Source organism: Phocoena phocoena, chromosome 1, assembly GCF_963924675.1.
Source record: "Phocoena phocoena chromosome 1, mPhoPho1.1, whole genome shotgun sequence".
Taxonomy (NCBI): Eukaryota; Metazoa; Chordata; class Mammalia; order Artiodactyla; family Phocoenidae; genus Phocoena; species Phocoena phocoena.
Window position 1 is genome coordinate 95,188,771 of NC_089219.1, and position 17,745 is coordinate 95,206,515.

The 17,745-nt window shown below is 38.1% G+C and overlaps 1 protein-coding gene across 1 annotated transcript in view; it reads right to left on the reverse strand.

Annotated features, from left to right (window-relative positions):
- The window catches only part of VAV3 (vav guanine nucleotide exchange factor 3), a 398,335-nt gene that overhangs the window by 172,843 nt on the left and 207,747 nt on the right, over positions 1 to 17,745 (reverse strand). Inside the window, exons 13-15 of the mRNA XM_065890862.1 lie at positions 17,219 to 17,304; positions 15,558 to 15,690; positions 15,052 to 15,161 (exon numbers count right to left, since the gene is read on the reverse strand). Of these exons, the coding sequence (XP_065746934.1) occupies positions 15,052 to 15,161; positions 15,558 to 15,690; positions 17,219 to 17,304 (329 nt within the window). The remainder of the gene's footprint in view (positions 1 to 15,051; positions 15,162 to 15,557; positions 15,691 to 17,218; positions 17,305 to 17,745) is intronic.

Genomic DNA, 17,745 nt, shown 5'->3' on the forward strand with positions numbered 1-17,745 from the left:
ACATTATCCTCAGATGCCTTACCTTTCCTCCAAATTATTAAAAATACTACTAAAGCATACTACTAAATTAATCATTAGGCATTTAACCTCTAAACACCTTTATGAAATCAGGTTTATTGGCAACTTTACATAAATGTGAATTCTCACTTTCCAAATGAATTTAAAAACCCATTGCAAGTAGTCTAAATAGTCTACTGATAAACAATTAAAATTAATATTTGACTATTTCCCCCAATCAGTCAGATATTCAGATTGTCAACCTACCTAGTATATTCAAAATGGCCAGCTAGCCATATTTTAAATTAAACATAAGCCCATGGGATTTAGCCTTTGTGGGCTTTGCACGTTTAGACTTGTGTCAATATCAAGAGTCAATACAAACCTAATACTAAAACACTCAATCTCTTATGTTGAAATTTTATAAAACCAAGACATCTCTTAAAGCATCAATACCCTTTTAGAATCATTTTTAAAACCCCAAATAAACTCAGTCTAAGGGGAGTTTCATTATAATTGAATATGGAATTGCAAGTTGGACTGTGCAACACATTAAACAATTAAACAAGCAAGAAGTTTAATTAAATTTCCAATTCACTTTGGGCTCACTCTGTCCTGCAATTATAATGTTTCATACTGGTGTCAAGTGTTCAGGAGTCAGAAGTGCCCTGATGAAAATAAATCTGCAGTGTCAGTGGTGAGCAATGTATTAATGCCAAATAAACAGTGCGATCATGGGTCCCATTGCTGATATCCACTGGAGGATGGTTGAGTTTTCCTCTCTACCCCAAGTCCACAGGTCCCTAGATAGGGGATTCGCAGCTTTTCATGGTAAGGATATTGGAGAAAGAGGTAGACTTGCCCATTTTATGAAAAAGGAACCCGCTGATAGAAGGTTTGCCCTGGAAGAAGAAGAATCGCCAGGAATTAAAGGACTTGGGATCTAGCCTAGTTCCTCTGTTTGCTACTCCTGTGGTTTGGGGCAAGTACCTCTGTAGACAACGTTACCCTGGGTCCAAACGGATACAAATTCTGAAGCCAGCCAGTACACAGACATTTAAAGAAAAAAAAAAAAACCATAATCTGTTAATTGCTCTATCGATAAAATTGCTGAGGTTACAGGGTGATGGGTATTGCTCCTGACTTCTGTGGTTCCAAATATATGGCTCTTTATTACACTGCCCTGAAGAAAAACCTTCACAAGGAGAGTCTCACGTATATGTATTATGTACATACATAAATATGTATACGTAGAAATGTGCATAGGAGAAAAACACAAAATGTCCCTAAATCAGCTGTACTGAGGAAAAGGCTTAGCACAGAACTACTTATCAACTTGCACAAGTCTAATGCCACAAGCCAAAAGAATGCCGAGCTATATAACTAGATTAAAAAGTGTTTGCAAAACAAGAGACACTAATGCAAGCCTAGGGCTCAAAGTACAGAGTCATCATTGTCACCAAGCATCATTTTAATCTTGATACTTCCTATCTTGAAGGAGTTAGAACAGTTTCTAATTCATCATTCCTGGTCTCCGTGGTATGTGGAAAATCCATTAGGTTGCTCTACAGTGTTTCTTCTAGTAAATCAAAGCCCTGCAAGACAGTTTAGTTTTTTCTCAGTCTGAAAGATGTTTAGGTCATGATAATTAGAAAATGCAATTCAAACCCCGACCACAATTAAACAGGCGAGGAATAGTTTCGCCTTAGTAAACTACATATGACATCAGGTCTATTTTGTTATGTATGGAACACTATTTCCAAGCCATCTAGTTTTAAAATGCATGGACAGCAACAGCTTTAATTTAAGTTGCCGGTGTTCGATATGTCAAAGCTCAAATATTTTCTGAGAAGGAGCCTTAATGCATATATATTATTAATGTGCTATCAGAGAACAGATCCCTGAGTAGATTCTGACCAACGAGTCATTAGTCAAAGGCTACATAAAGCAAATTTGGTGTACGATAATAGATGAGAGAATTTTATTTCTGGCTGCTCTTGCTATCCAGGGAGAAAAGAAACAAGGAAAAATACAGGAATTCTGCAGTTTAAGGTTGGAAGATAGAAAAACTGGGTTTAATAAAACATCAGGTTTATTCCTTACTAGCCATTGGGCAAGAAACTCTTTGGAGTAAAGAATGGGGAAAGCACATCCTGGGACATGGACCTGGTAGGCTGAAAGGAGCATGGCTGGGATCTCAACTCCATCGTGAGCTGTGTGGCTCAGGCAGGTTACTTATATCTCTGTTCCTTAGTTTTCTTATTTGTACAAACAGAGATAACTGCTCACCTCATGAGTTTTGGGAAGATTTACGAGACAAATATCAAAACCATATAGCATTGTGCTTGGAATAGAATGTTAATGTCAGAAAATGTTAATTCTCTTATGGGATTGATGCAATGAAGGACTGAAAGAATAATAAATATAGAAGGTTTTTTTGTTCGTTGACTCTAACAAACTTTGTTAAATAAGACAGCATTATTTTTTATGAATTTTTAAATTTATGGAGCCCATTAATTTAGGGCATTTGTGACTTTTGAAATTACCATCCTTTTTTTTTTTTCAAAGGGCTGGCTGCTTTGTGTAGACAGTGATGTTACAAATATAAAGATGTGGATTGGACTAAACAATTAAACTAAACCCATTGACCACTGGAATATTCTAATCACTTCTGAGGCGCACAATCTGAGCTCCCAAATCTCAGTGTTTCCTTGGAGAAAGATGTTTAGAAGAAAGCCCACTATTCTAATAAGCGACAGACAGGTCAAACACATGGTCCAGATAACTTCAAATCTGGCTCTCCCCAGGAAGAAGAAGCTATTCAATGGTAGTCCAGTTTATCCTGAAGGAGAAAAATGACAGTGTTTTCACACTGCGTTCATACCTCCAGTGACTTATGTAATACACAGCCACTGCTACCTAAGTACTGGACAAAAACACACACACATATTGATTTAGAACTCAACTTAATCCACCTTGAGAACTGGCCAGGGCTTAGTCTCAGACCCTGAGCCTTCTCCTCCCCAATTCTTTTACCTCTAAAAAGGGAATTTAAACTTTGAGACTAAAATCACATAATGCAAATGCCATCAAATCAAATAAAATCAAGTCTTTGCATAAATCATACTAGGCTCAATCCTATGATAAGGTGACCAAAAAACTTGCTATTAATTAACTTGTAAATTAAGACAATTAATTTTACTCTAAGGAAATTCTCTGAAGCCCAAATCATCCTTACTGTTAATAATATTCAATGCTGTTTATTATTTGATTCCATCAAGATAACCAACTCTTACGGCATCACTAAAATATAAGTAGAAAGTAATTAAGTTCTAAATTATATTTTTCATCAAGTGTGTGAATATACTACACATGAATACCTCTTGCTTATAAAACAAACTGATGGAAACTTTCATCTCTGGAGAACAATAGTAGGTATTCTTGCTATAAATGAGACAGTGTGGTGCAGGGGAAAAGCTCTGGACTGAGATTCAAGACCAGTCTCTTTTTCACTTACTAAGTGAAACACACACACAAAATACTTAATCTCTTCTCTCTTTTCTGACTCTATGTTAAAGATAATATCTCCCTGGCTATCTCACAAAACTCCTTAAGAATCAAATAAGGTATTATCCAAAAACACTCTGGAAACTATAAAGCACCACATAAGAGTAAAGAATTATCCCTATATGCTACCAGACTCTAAATGCTCTAACGTGAAGGAATTAAAACCTGAAATCTTCCTTATAATACTCAGAATCAAAAAAAAAAAAATCGTCATGCACAATTCAGTCAGAAGTCCCCAAACTGATTTCTGAACACCTTGAAAATTAAAATTGTCTCATTTACCTTTTTGTGGGAATGATAGCAGCTAGCATCATACCTTGCCTATAATATTAGACTGACATTAAACATTCAATTTACCCATACCTTTATCTGATCAGATTAGCATTCTACTCAACTAGTTAACGAAAGAATTCTCCCAAAGTTTCTCTTCATTTATTCAAAGGAAAAGTATGTTTAAAACATGGACTTGGAGAAGAGCTATTCCCAAATATCTGAAGGGTTACCATATAGGGGAAAGAGTTAAGATGTCCTATTTGGGCCCAAGAAGGGACGTTAGGAAGTTATACTTGAATAGACATGTTTCAATTCATTATAAGGAAGAATTCTCTACAGTCAAAGCTAAACAAAGATGGAGCAAATAATTCCAGAGGTAGTAAGATCCTCATCAAAAGAAGCACTCAAGCACAGGCTACAATTAGAAAGAAGTTGTAGGAAAGGCTCAGGTGTTGGAATAAAGGAAAATTAAACACCTCTTCAGAGTGTTTATGAGTTCGTAAAACAATACAGTTTTTTAAGATCTTGGCTATCACAAACTGGCATTCAGAATAACGGGAGAAAAACCACCTTGAACAAATTAATTTTTCTGAATTACGTATCAGTGGTAAATGATATTTTTCCTAATTATTTTAAGCAAAAAATGCACATACTTAACCTACAACAGCTTACTTTTCCTAAATTAAAAGGAAAAGGCTTCAGTGAAAATGCCTTCCTTAGATCCTCAGAGGGCCAATAACTCTTTACAAATTTGCCCGAGAGCATCGCATGCATTGGATTTTTCTATGTTCAAATGTCCAGTTCCATTCTCCTTACATCAAAATAATGAGTGGTATAAACTATTTCATGTACCTTGCAATTTGTCACTGTTTTGCATTGACATTATAATGCTGACTTGAAAATATAAGCCCTTGTTAGAATGTAAACTCAGTGAGAGAAAAGAACTTGTCTTATTCATCATTATATTCTTAGTGCCTAGAATAGTTCCTGGGCATGTATGGGATGTTCAATACACAAAAAAATAAATGAATACAGATATACAATATTCAGTCTCATTCAGTAATTGTTTCAAGTATGACTTTCTTATCTCTTCAACCAGACTGCTAACTGCTTACTATCCCATGAAGAAGAAAACTGAAGTTTCTCTCATTGTTCCCATTGTAAGGATGGCCAACCTTCAGCTGCAGCTTATTTTGTATTGTGTAGCCCAAAGTAACAATGCCTGTGACCTAACAATTTCTTATCAAGAAATATCTTAAAAGTAGTACATGTGACATTAACTGTAATATTAGGTTTAGACTTATAAATTAAAGCTTGCTTACTATTATAGAATTCACTGATTATGTCATTTTCTTAGAGGAAACCAGTTGACTCACTACAACAAACGGTTCCAAAACAAACTATTCTTTGTGTTAACTTCTATATAACCCGGACAAGCTGGAGACAGCAGTGACCACAACTGCCCAGTTAAACTCTCCTGCTTGCACTGTTACTGTTCTCATGTACGAAGAACACACACACACACACACACACACACACACACACACACACACAATGGATCAAAGGCTCTGTTATAAAAGCTCAGGGACACCAACACTAATTCAGCTGAATTTTATCTGCATTTATTTTTAACCAGAGTAATGCTTGTTTGCTGATGGAAGTTTTGATATCTATCCTTCATTCTTCCTTCTGCCTATGGCTTCTCCTTCCTTACAAGCATGCTCAGGAATGCCAGAAAAATGTCAAATAAGTATTAAATATGAGCTGAAAAAAAGGAGAGAGGTTGATCTCCACTAGGCAATAACAGAACAAGAATAGTATCTAATATTTACTAATGCTTTGTCATGCGTGAAATGCTTTTGCATGTTTCTGGATCAAACAGGCTACTGAAAAACTCCATTTTATGACAGCTGTGATTTTTCTGATCACTGTCCCGTGTCCTACTTCCTTTTATTGCTGCCAGGAAACTGTGGTTTAGTTCCCTATACTGACTTAACTGCCAATTTTGAAAGGTTATAGACAATACATGAGATTCAGGGAGAGTTGTGCTGGCTTCAGCTTGGGAGATTAACGTGAATAGGTCAGTAGCATGAGGCTCAGCGCCGCCTGGGGGGCGATGGATCGTGTCGGCATGGATTTCATATCCATAAACAAATTCTTCATATTAAAAACTGGTAGTGAAATCCTTTAAAGGAGAATGAATAAAAGGTTGTTTTTAGAGTGAATGATTTCTCCCGAAAAACAAAAAAGCACGTGGGCAGACAAATTCAGAGACGCTTTATAGATTGATACTTTGGTAATTGTGCCTGTAAGGTTACCAGTTTCCAAGTAGACACTGATGGGTTTTGGACACAGAAAAAATGCCAAAGCAGATGTCACTGTAGTCAAATGTCACCCCCCACACACAGCTCATCCAGGAAGGCTCACCCTTGGACCAACTCTTGACACCACCATAGCCTTCCTTCACCCCTTCTAATGTTCCTCAGTGTGCTCTCCAAAGAGGGAATTTCAGAATAAATAACAGGCGCAAGTGTCATTACTGGTAGGAAGAAAATGCTTCAAGAGCACAAAGAGCCATCACTGACTAGAAAACTATCCTTGCTGATGTGGTCGACTGTTGAGTAGAGACAAGTTTACCATGTTGTTGCTACTGGCCTGGATTCTCGGGGTCTCAAAGTGCTTTCCAATAAACCACAGAATAAAACTTAATGAAACCAGATACCTGGATGGCATTTTTGATATTCAGTTGGTCAGTACAAAATAATGCCAAATACATATAATTCATCCAGGTATTTTTGTTCTGGTTTTGGTGGAGTAGAGAACATTTTGAGGCTAAATCATCATGATGACCTAAACAGGAATTAGTGCTAGTGAGAAAATCACACTTCTACAAAAAGCCACAGCATGGCACCAGTAGAGCTGAGATCCTTTTGTGGCAACACATACTCACTACATTCCCTAGGCCTGAATCATCATCTCTCTGCTGTAAGACAAGGGTCGCTAACTACAGCCCACAGCCTATCTTACTGGAATATACCACACTCACTCATTTATGTATTATCTATGGCGGTATTCTTACTATGATAGACCTGAGTAGTTGTGACAGAGACCATAGGGTCCACAAAGCTGAAAATGTGTACTTTCTGGACCCTGTTCTAAGAGATGAAATTCACAGTCTCAACAGGTACTTATTTATATATTTGAGAAGATCCCAATGGATCTCCTAACGAAGAAAGCAAACAAGGGGAGGGAGAGGAAGGGAAAGGAAGAGGAGAGAGAAGCAGTAGTACCATTATCCTAGTAGTAGTGGCAGTAGTAGCCAGAGCAGCAGTAGTTTGGGCTTGCTATAGAATTCTCTGATTTAGCTTCATGTAGATATTGGGGGACTCTCCATCTAGGCAAAAATATAAATAAAGTCAGTCTATTTTTTAAATTTATTTATGTACTTACTTATTTATTTATTTAGCTGTGCCAGGTCTTAGCTGCGGCACACAGGTCTTCATTGCCATGTACAGGATCTTTAGTTGCAGTATGCGGGATCTTTAGTTGCAGCATGTGAACCCTTAGTTGAGGCATGCATGTGGGATCTATTTCCCTGACCAGGGATTGAACCTGGGCCCCCTGCATTGGGAGCATAGAGTCTTAGCCACTGGACCACCAGGAAAGTCTCATAAAGTCAGTCTTTTAAATTTGCACAATAGAATGTCAAATCTGTTGCCAAACCTTGGATATCATAAACATGGGTCTCTCATCAAACAACAACAAGGACCACTTCTCTTGAGACGCTCACCAGATTTTTTAACCCTGAATTGATGGGTAACACAACACAGCTTTATCCCTCCAAATCCCGGGATGGCTAGGGGAGGCACCCTCTCTCTGGCCTGACTAGCCACCCCCCAGAGGAGAAACAGTGAGGTCAGGTCCTGGTCCACTGCAGGGAGCAACATACGGTGGGGAGGGTCACACTCCAGGTGCCTATGAGGGTGTTAAGGAGACCAGGGAAATGGGAGAGGGAACAGGCACGTGAAATGAGTCTCCCTTGTGACGCCCATCAGTATCACAACATGTAGACAGTGATTGGACTTCAGGGGCAAAACAGAGAAGAAGCAGAGCCGCTCTTCTGAGTCTGACAGGTGGAAAAAAATTGAGCAGGTCAGGAATCGGGAGTGTGGACAGAGAGAAATATGAGGAAGTAGGTAGCTTTGAGCATCTCAGACCTTAGAACCAGTCTAAGTTCTATATCCCCTACATCTTCGAGAGGCAAGGAGGTCCACAATTTGCATATTGTTCTGTAGTTTTTAGCAGAAGTATAGATTAGATCAATATTACTTGAAAGAATCTAGGTGATGTGAAAATTAGCCATCCTGCTTGGTTTTCTAAGTTCATCTAAGCATCGAGTAAGACTGCCCAAAAGAAACATACCTAGATGGACAAAAAGAAACATAACCTGGGAGCATCAGGTAGGTGTCTACAAAAATGCCTTTAAAAAACTGCAACCTCATTCTTGAGGGATAATTTAAGAAAAATAATAATATATGACATCAACTTCTAGAACTTCAAAAACATCTAATGCTGCTCGTGGAGAACATGTTTTTCTGTATCTCTTACTTAAGGATCCACATTATAAAGCCTTCTTATCATACTAGTGAAAGTTTCTTTCCCTCAAGGACTGTTGTATTATTTTGTGAGACAGTAAGAATTTCTTAATTCATCTTTTTTTTAATTGACCTTATTGTCAGAAAACTTAGAGTAGAATTTCAGATTTATAATAAAAATATGATTATCTACTATGTGCCAGGCACTGTGCTAGGATTGATCATGCATGTGAATAGCATTGACAAGATCCCTGTCCTCCTGGTGTTTTCAGTCCACTGGGAGAGTAGCCATGAAATAGACAGCTAGATCTAATGGTAATGCCCTCAATCCAAGGGCCCAGGCAGCTCGGTCTTGGGGCATTAAAGGTACATATAGGTCAACCAAATAACCAAACAGAAATTTCATTCTTTACTTAACATTTCAAAGGACATCAAAAGGAATATAATTCAGACTCTACAGAAATGCATTTCAAAAGTCCCTTTTCCCCTTTCCAAACCCCTCAGACCCCATAGCTATTCCAGAGCCTCACTCATACCAAAACCCAAAACTTTCTTTGCATCCCCAGACCCATGAAGCTTTCTTTTTCCCTTCTCCCAACATTATCTATGTATTCAATAGTTCAATTTAGTTTCTCTCCTAATAAGCAATAAAGAATCCTTACTCTTTTGGAGGAGAAAAGACAGGTAAAATAGAGTATGCAAGTAATAGATTATCTTTAATAAGGAGGGGATTGTCGGGTCTCGGGAAGGCTATAAACACTAAACTTGGATAATTTTTGTCTGGCCATATAATTACAATTGTGAGAGAATACTAGGGAAGTGAGGTTACTCATTTAGCACAGTGGTCAGGAGAGATCTCTCTCACAAAGTGATATCTAAAGTCAAGATCAGTAGGATAAAGAACCAGCTACCCAAGGAGCAAGAGGAAAGACCATCCTGGTAAGGAAAGCTCACGGTTGAATGCCTGAGGCCTGTGCATATTCTCCAAAAACTGAAATGCACTCAATCTAACTATGGCAAACAGGTGTGTGATGTGGCTGAAGAGATGGGTGGGATAAAACCATGCAGGGCCTTCTGAGGTCCTGGTAAGAATTTTGATATTATACGGAGTGCAGTAAACAGCCAACAAAGGGTCTTAAGTAGGGCAGGACACAGCAGATCACCCTGGATGCTTCTTGAAGAATGGAGGGGGCAGGGAATGCAGAAGCTAATCAGAGATGTGGAAGGCTTAAACCAGGGAGGTGAGGGTGAAGATTACAAGCAAGTGGTCAGATTTAATCTGCAGAGATTGGTGAGAAACTGATTCCATGTGGAGGGAAAAGGCAAATCTTGGCCCTCCATCTAATTACACTTGAATAGATGGGACTGGGAGGAAGAGACTATTTTCATAGAAATATCAAGAGTTCAGTCTTGAAATACAATCCACTATATATTAACTGAACGCTATTATATTTAGAAGCTACAGTAATTAAATTCAATTGCAATAGCTCCCTCAGTGCTATATAGCCAGGGCTTCCAACAGTGTCTGGCAACAAAGCAAATGCTTAGTAAATATTGGGAGAATAAATGCAATTTCCTCTGATAATTACCCTTCTGGTATTCAGAATCTCTGAGAAATGCCTCTAGATTAAAACAAATTATATTGGATAAAACATAATTTTATATTTAAAATGTGAAAAACATACTCTTTGCTTTCATATTCAAACTCCAGGAGGCGAATTTCAAGAAAACGTTCTCATCTAGTGGAGCCTGAGTCTGCGGAGAATGCTTTGAAACATTGTTCTGTTTGACCTCTGATTATTTAAATTTTTCTTTTTAATTCTGTGGCATGTGTGCTTTCTATGGTGAGTGACCTCAAATTCCTTCTGGAAGTAAATGGGGAATAAATTAGAAAGATACACTGTGGCTCAGATTAAACGTGATTTGTGAAGTTTCATGGCTGCATTCCCGCCCCTGCCTCACCCCACTCGGAGAGCGCTTCTTTTCAGGGGTTCATCCTAGGGAACGAAGCTCAGGGGCTGCCCCTCCAGATGACAAGGCAGCCGGGTCCCAGAGCCCCTCCCCAGCTCTAGAATTTCCATACCCCCTTTTCCTTGTCTTCTCCCCACTCCCACTAGTCTTAGCAGCTAACAATATATGCTGGGCTCGTATTTTAGCAGACATTAATGGTCTCTATGCTATTTTTCCTTAGGTAAGCCATGTGGCACTGTTCCTGGCATGTGGCACACAGTGAAGAAATCTTGGTGTGGTAATAATGGTATATGCATCTTCATGGGGGCTTTCTTTATTCAAGGGAGTAAATATAAATTGTTAGAATTTCAAGTATTGGGTGAAGTCAGTCAGAAGAAATTCCAGGCAAAAGGGCCTTTCAGTTCCCTTCAATAAATACTACAGAGGCTGGTTCAAAACCTGCCACTTGCTACCATATGCAATGCTTTTCTGCCCCTGTTCTACTTTTTCTTTCTCTAACTTTTCCTTTTAAAAATCTTATTATTCTATTACTCAATTTCTTTATTTTACCCAACTCTGACTTATTTCTAGAAAACTTAAGGACACTGTCTGATCCTCCAGGTCCTAGTCACAGTGAAAAAAAGAAACCTGATTTCAGTTTTAGATAACAGGATTTGAGTCCAGGTGCTTATTTGAGCACCTTCCTGGTTTAAAAAATTGCTGGGAACAAGATCCTGAACTCTATTGTAAATGTTATAGCACTGAACTTGTACAAATGAATGTGCTGAAATACTCCTGCCATTGCTAGTTTCCTGAGCTATAAAATGGGTATGACATGTTTATCAATTTAAATCTAACAGGAGAAAACATTAAAAACACTTGATTTAAGGGATTTCGGGGAAACACATCCATAGCTTCCTAACAATATTTTGAACATTGCTATGGGCAATGTTCACATCCACACTTTCCAACGTCATTATGAAAACTAGCCTAAGCTAATAAAATAACATTTCCCATCCTATTTCACAGATAACTAAATGGAATTGTGGGAAACAGGAACAAAAAGCCCTTTTGAAAATAAATAAGAATAAATAATGTGTATCAATTAGGCTTTTAAAGATATAAATATATTATTTAGAGTGGGATCTCCAGAACTACAGCTCTTGAACATTATTTGGCTCAAAAACTGTTCTAACAACCTCAGAGCAATCAGTCCTGCTACCACTTCTTCTCACAGGGAAAAAAGAAAAGAAGACATCCTTCTTCCTCCCCTATCCAAGTGGGTCACTGCTGCTTTTCTCTCTGTGAAGCCTTTCTTTCGGAGGTTTGCCAAGTTTACGTGATCCAATGCAGATAATGTTGGAAGTGGCTATGGCCAAAGAAGGTCAGAGAATAGGGCTACTGAGTGGGGATGGGGGTGTGCTTGGGGAGGACAGAGGCTGAGATTTAGGTCACCTCTGGGGAGATTTGAGTTTACCGGATACTTACTGTTTATTGGTATTCATGCTTTTCTATGGTCCATTATAACAGTCTAAATTAAGAGCAGTATTCTAAACTCCTTAAAGGTGATTTGCAAATTTTTTAAAATAAAAATGATCCAACCATCCTATAAACAGCAGAATTGCCATCTTCTGTAAATAGAACTGGCAAGCATTTCGTCAGTCTTAAAATATCACCTCCCTTGATTTCCTGCCCCCCTCCCACCAATGCCTCCCTTTCCTTTTCAAAGGTCCTTAAAGTGACACTCCAGAATGCTCTAGGGGGACCTACAGGGCCCCTGTTAATGCCAAAGAGACTGGAAGAAGCTGGTCTGTGGCGAGACACAAGGCTTACTGTTTATCATGTATTGTCATGAATGCTGCAGGATTTCTCAGTTTTCTTTTTCTCTATGGCTTATAGACTAAGAGTACTTGAACTTTAAATAGTGGATAAAATAGCAAAATTTGAGCCACAGGCAAAGTCTTAAGCTTCAGGACTTAGATTATTCTACTTTCCTGAGCACAAGACAAGCAAGACCTGTCTTACAAAGCTGGAAGCAGGACTTTCCTGCATAACAAGCTTCAAAAGAGAAAGGAGGAAATAAAATAATGGGATATTCTGATGCTCGAATAAAATCCTACTTTTATTTTGCCTAATTTTAATTTACATGCCATACATGGCATAATCCCTGCTTAAAGAAGCCCTCAACTTTGACTTTGAGCAATTCTCAAAAAAGGGTACTTCCACCCTCTCACCATCTGCATGGGCAAGTCAGTGGAACTCTAAAATACAAACAGAGTTTAATGGATGTTTAATTACATTGTTGAGGTACTTGGATAAGGCTCAAAGATGAAGAACCCCACCCAGTTTCCCTGTGTGTGGTACAGCCATCTTTCCTGTGATGGAACAATTTGAAGCTACCCATACTCTTCCCTTATGTATATACCTATAAGGCAGCGACTGATAGCTGCATACAGCTACCCATTTCTCCTTTCTTCCATGATAGGAGAACCTTGATTCGTAGCCAAGCATAATCCTGCCCAGAATGAAGATGGCATTTCTTGGCTCCCTTGTCAGATGTGGCCACATGACTAAGTTCTGGTCAGTATTATGTAACAGAAGTTGTAGCATTTCTGCAAAGAATCCTTAAAAATGAGGATCACCTTCTGCTGCCTAGAATGTAGATTATATAGCTAGAGCTCCAGCAGCTATCTCGGACAACATGTGACCAACCCTGAGGACAGAAGCCACGCTGACAATGGCAGAGCAGGAAGATCTGAGCCTGGGTTCCTGGCAATACCCCAGAGAGCCCAACCCACCCCTTGTCTACCTACCCCAGATTCTCTTCCATGAAAAAGAGAGATAAGCATCCATTTTGTTGAGTCTCTTGCATCCAGAGTTTAGCTGTTTGATTTATAGCAAGTGAACAGAATATTAAGTGATGCACCTATCAATACAGTCCAAGGAGCCCACCTACTCTGGACAACAAATTTAACTTCCCTCCTCTGCAGAAATTCCTTCACTCATGTAAGGATCACATGAACAGAACCCGTAAGAAAATACCAGCCCAGCATCCTTCCCACGAGAGCAAAGGTATGAGATCAGCTCTGCCTTTGCATATTATCAGCAACCCCAGCATCCTGTCACTCCGATCCCAACTGCTCAAGTCCAAATATTGCCTATCGCTCGAAACCTCACGACAACAGCACACTAGGTTTATGATGTAGCCCACAATTCGTCAGAGACTGGGTGGGCGGAGGTCACCAACTTCCTCACTTGTGACCCAAACCAAAAAGGTCCCTGTAGAATAGCCATTTTATTGATGCATACAACTACTAAGGTCTTTTAATTATTATAATCAATAACAATAAATTTTAAAAACTACAATAGTATACTGGAAGATGTCCTCTGAATTTATAAGTCCCTATAGGTATATTAGGATCCTAAATACAAAACAATATTAATAATAGTGATAACAACAGATACCTCTTACAATTCAATACCATATCATTGCTGTTGTACTATCTGGCCACCGTTCTGCTGGACACATATATCTGGAATTCAAAATATCATTATCCCTATTTTAGTGGAGGAAACTGAGGCTCTGAGAGGTTAAACCAATTGGCTAAGACTATGCAGCCAGCCCATGGCAGGGGTTACTGCTGAACCCAGAACTGTCTGTAAGCTTAAAGCTATTTTAGCTGTACAATCGGATGTCTCAAAGTGTTAGAGAAAATAATCTAAGGAAAACCTCTACTTTCCTCCCCTCAGAACTACAATAAAATATTCTAATCCTATTTCCATTTTATATTAACATGAGCATTTCCCAAAACAAAACAAAGGAGAAAGCAAACAAAAAATCTGATAGAGTTTGTCTGCAAAAGGTAAATAATGCTAGAATACATATGAAGCAAATCACAGAAGTGTTTTTTCTTAATTTCACCTTTTGCTAACAGCTTCAATTTCAGGGTGACCTATATGTTTCCATAACAAGGGTCATTATACACTTTTTAATCCATGAACCTCAAAACTGAAAAGAAACTCCTATAATGACATGTCCTTGTGTAATCACGTCTCTGTATGCATTCCTTTTTGAACATGTCTGATTTATTTCCCACCTCTTTGTTGAGTTTCCACTTGAATAAAAGGAAAAAACACTGAGAGAAGTCAAGCCCTGAAAGCATTCATTGAATACGTCAAGGAATTTACCCAGAATTCAGACAATAAATGAGTTAAAAACAAACAGGAGGAACAAATCAATCTTTCTATTAAAAATAAGATATTTGCATGTATGTATGTACGTGTGTGTATGTGTTTGGGAGTATTTCTACTTAATTTAAAGATATATATAAAACATGGCAATTACATTAAAAGTTTATCATTAGAATAATTAATATTTTCGGGGGCTGCTAAAAGCTAAAGAATTAAAATATGCCCATGAGAAGAAAGTCAAACAGAAGGTTAGAGCTCCCTCTTTCTTTTTCTTGAAGAAATTCACCAAAACATCTCTCCCAGGAGACCAAAGTTATCAAGCTGACAGCCTCGTAGCATAGCACTCATGCTCAGAGCAAAGTGTTTTCACAGCCTCTGTACACATGCTACAAATATTAGAGTATGTTTATTGGTAGTTCATTGTTCATAAGAAACTTATGCGGTAGAAAAAAGCACTTTTAAAAGTAGAAATACTCACAAAGCCATTTCAAACTGTTCCAGCCACTTTTTCTTTAAATCTTTTGTTTTGCAATAAAATTCTAACCCATTTTGTCCTTGGATATGGATGAGGTAGAAGCCATAAGACCACTGTTAAAATTAATATTCCTCAGGTTAATAGGTATCATTGATTAATAACATCATGTTTCCAAATTCACTAACACACCACCATAATCATCCACAAACCACCCATAACATTATCATCAGACAAACTGTGAACAATCAAGACTACTGTAGTCAACTTCATATCTAGAACAATTGCTATGCCAAGTGCATTTTGCTGCCTTGATCATTAGGGCATTAGAGGTGATCACTATCACCTGTGGCACTGTCCAATTATTTCTCACAGAGGCTTGCTTCTAATTAATCTCTAGAAACAAAAACACCTGGATGGATAAGCGGCCTCTCACATTAATGTATTAGCATACTTTCCTTGAATAGTCAAAGTTATGAGTAAATTACAGTTATTCATTTCCAAGAATTTACCTTTTTATTTTCTTTATCAGTTGTAGGATTGTTGGCTATTTTGTACTGCTGAAGATCTATTATTTCCTTCATTTCATAGTTATCACCTTTCCTTTTACATACAATCACTGCCAAATCAAATAAGAAGATATGCCTGAGAGAGAGAGAGAGAGAGAGAGAGAGAGATTTATTTAAATGGTTTGGAAGCATGTGTATTAATTCTTCTCAGATAAAATTTAATTTATCCCGGGAGTTAAAGACAAAGGTAGTGTGCACATTGAAAGAATGAACTGTGTGTCCTGGCACTGCCCTTTACTAAATGAATCACCCTGCTGTCCCTCAGTTTTCACAGTTAAAAACTAGGCAAAATTATAATGAGAACAATATGCACACTGCAGTTACTGTCAGGAACAATGAAGCCCTAAAGCGTTGTTCGTGAGCTAGTACTTTCTTTCTTCCAGTTTAAAAGCTGAACATTTATGGAATAATATTAATGACAATAGCAGTTAACTCCTACTGATGTTACTAGGAGACAGACAGATTGTCTTGAGAAGCGTTCACCCCTTCCACAAAGATGACTCAATTTAAATCCCCAGGACCATCTCCTGAGGTATGTATTATTATCATATTCATTTTACTTGGGAGGAAGCTGAGGCTCAGGGAAGTTAGCTCGTTCTCTCAGGGTTACACTGCCAGTGGATGCACAGCAGGATTCACTCTTGGGTCTACTTGTGGAACCTGCGCTTTTACCCTGTATGTTGCTCCTTGTGACTTAATGGACAACCTAAAACACAAATTGAGTGGTACATGACCCAAGTGTAAGCTAGAGAAGTTATGGTTAAATTTACATGTTGATATTTCTCTTCTGTCTTACTAAAAGCAATGTAATTGGGGGAAAAAAACAGACCTTATAATCCTATCATCCAATACCAATATTTGTATCTTTTCGAAAACGCTCAGTGATTAACATGCATACAAATTTTAAAACAATAATAATGAGACATTCACGTAGCTCTATTACTTGCATCACTTTCAAAGCCTATTTTCCGGGAGAGGCTAAAAGGATGTGTGTCTCCTGGGAGCTAACTTTAGAGCCTGGGTATCAAGGTGGAAGCAAGAGCTGATGCTGCCCCCTACTGGTTGACTTTCTAGTTTCCAAAGTTTCCAGAAAATGGCCATTTCAACTAAATAAATCAGTTTACCACATAATTAGCTCAACTAATCTTTAAGGACTGCACCTACAAATTTCCCTCGAGAAAATCTCACTAAATGGCCTTCACTTGGACTTCCTGCTTAGGACATGTTGTACTGCTTTTAGTTCTTTTAAAATGCATACCAAAAAATAAAATTAAATTAAACAATTGTGTTTTTATAGTAGTTGTCTATTATTGCTTTATTGCTACTCTCATCTTAATGTGTACTTTTTTTACTCTAGCTGACATTCTATATTTGTCTATTCCTTCTTAAGAACTCAAACTTAGGCAAATCAACAGATACCAGAACAAAGAGGGGAGGGAATACCTAACATATCTATATGAGAAACTAAAAAACCACAGATCGATCTGACCCCTTGTTTTTATTCCTTTATTTCACTCCTTTGTCCTGGAGGAACTGATTTTAAGGTTTTCACAGTCTCCTGATCCTAATAACTTATTTTGAAAATAAGTACTGATCCTTCTCACCTTTCTTGTTTTGTATGCTTGTCTAGGGTGGTTATTCGAATTTCACCATCTCCCTGAGGTCGTCCAAAAAGCAAAACTGGTTGGTTCTAAAATATAAAATGTGCATGTCTCAGTTTTTGATAATCACATAAAAACAGAAATGAACATTACTGAGGATATCTGCTAGGCACAACTACCTTATAACAACTTTTATCATTTTACCTTTTAACACACTTATTCTAAAAAGCTCAGGTCTGTACGATACGCTTTCAAAAATAGCCTGTCCTTGGTCATCCCAGGAGGCATACTGAAGACATTAATTGATTTTGCTTATACCTCTAACGGAGAAGTTAGCTACCAAAAGAGAGACTTAATTGGAAAAATGCAAATCACAAGGAAGTTACAACAACTCATATTTACTGAGCATCCACTGTGTGCTAGCCACTAGGTACAGGACAAAATGACATAGACTCTGCCCTCATGAAACATACTGCTCAGTGGGGGAACAAATATTCACCGAAGAATATAATTACAAACATGTGGTTGCC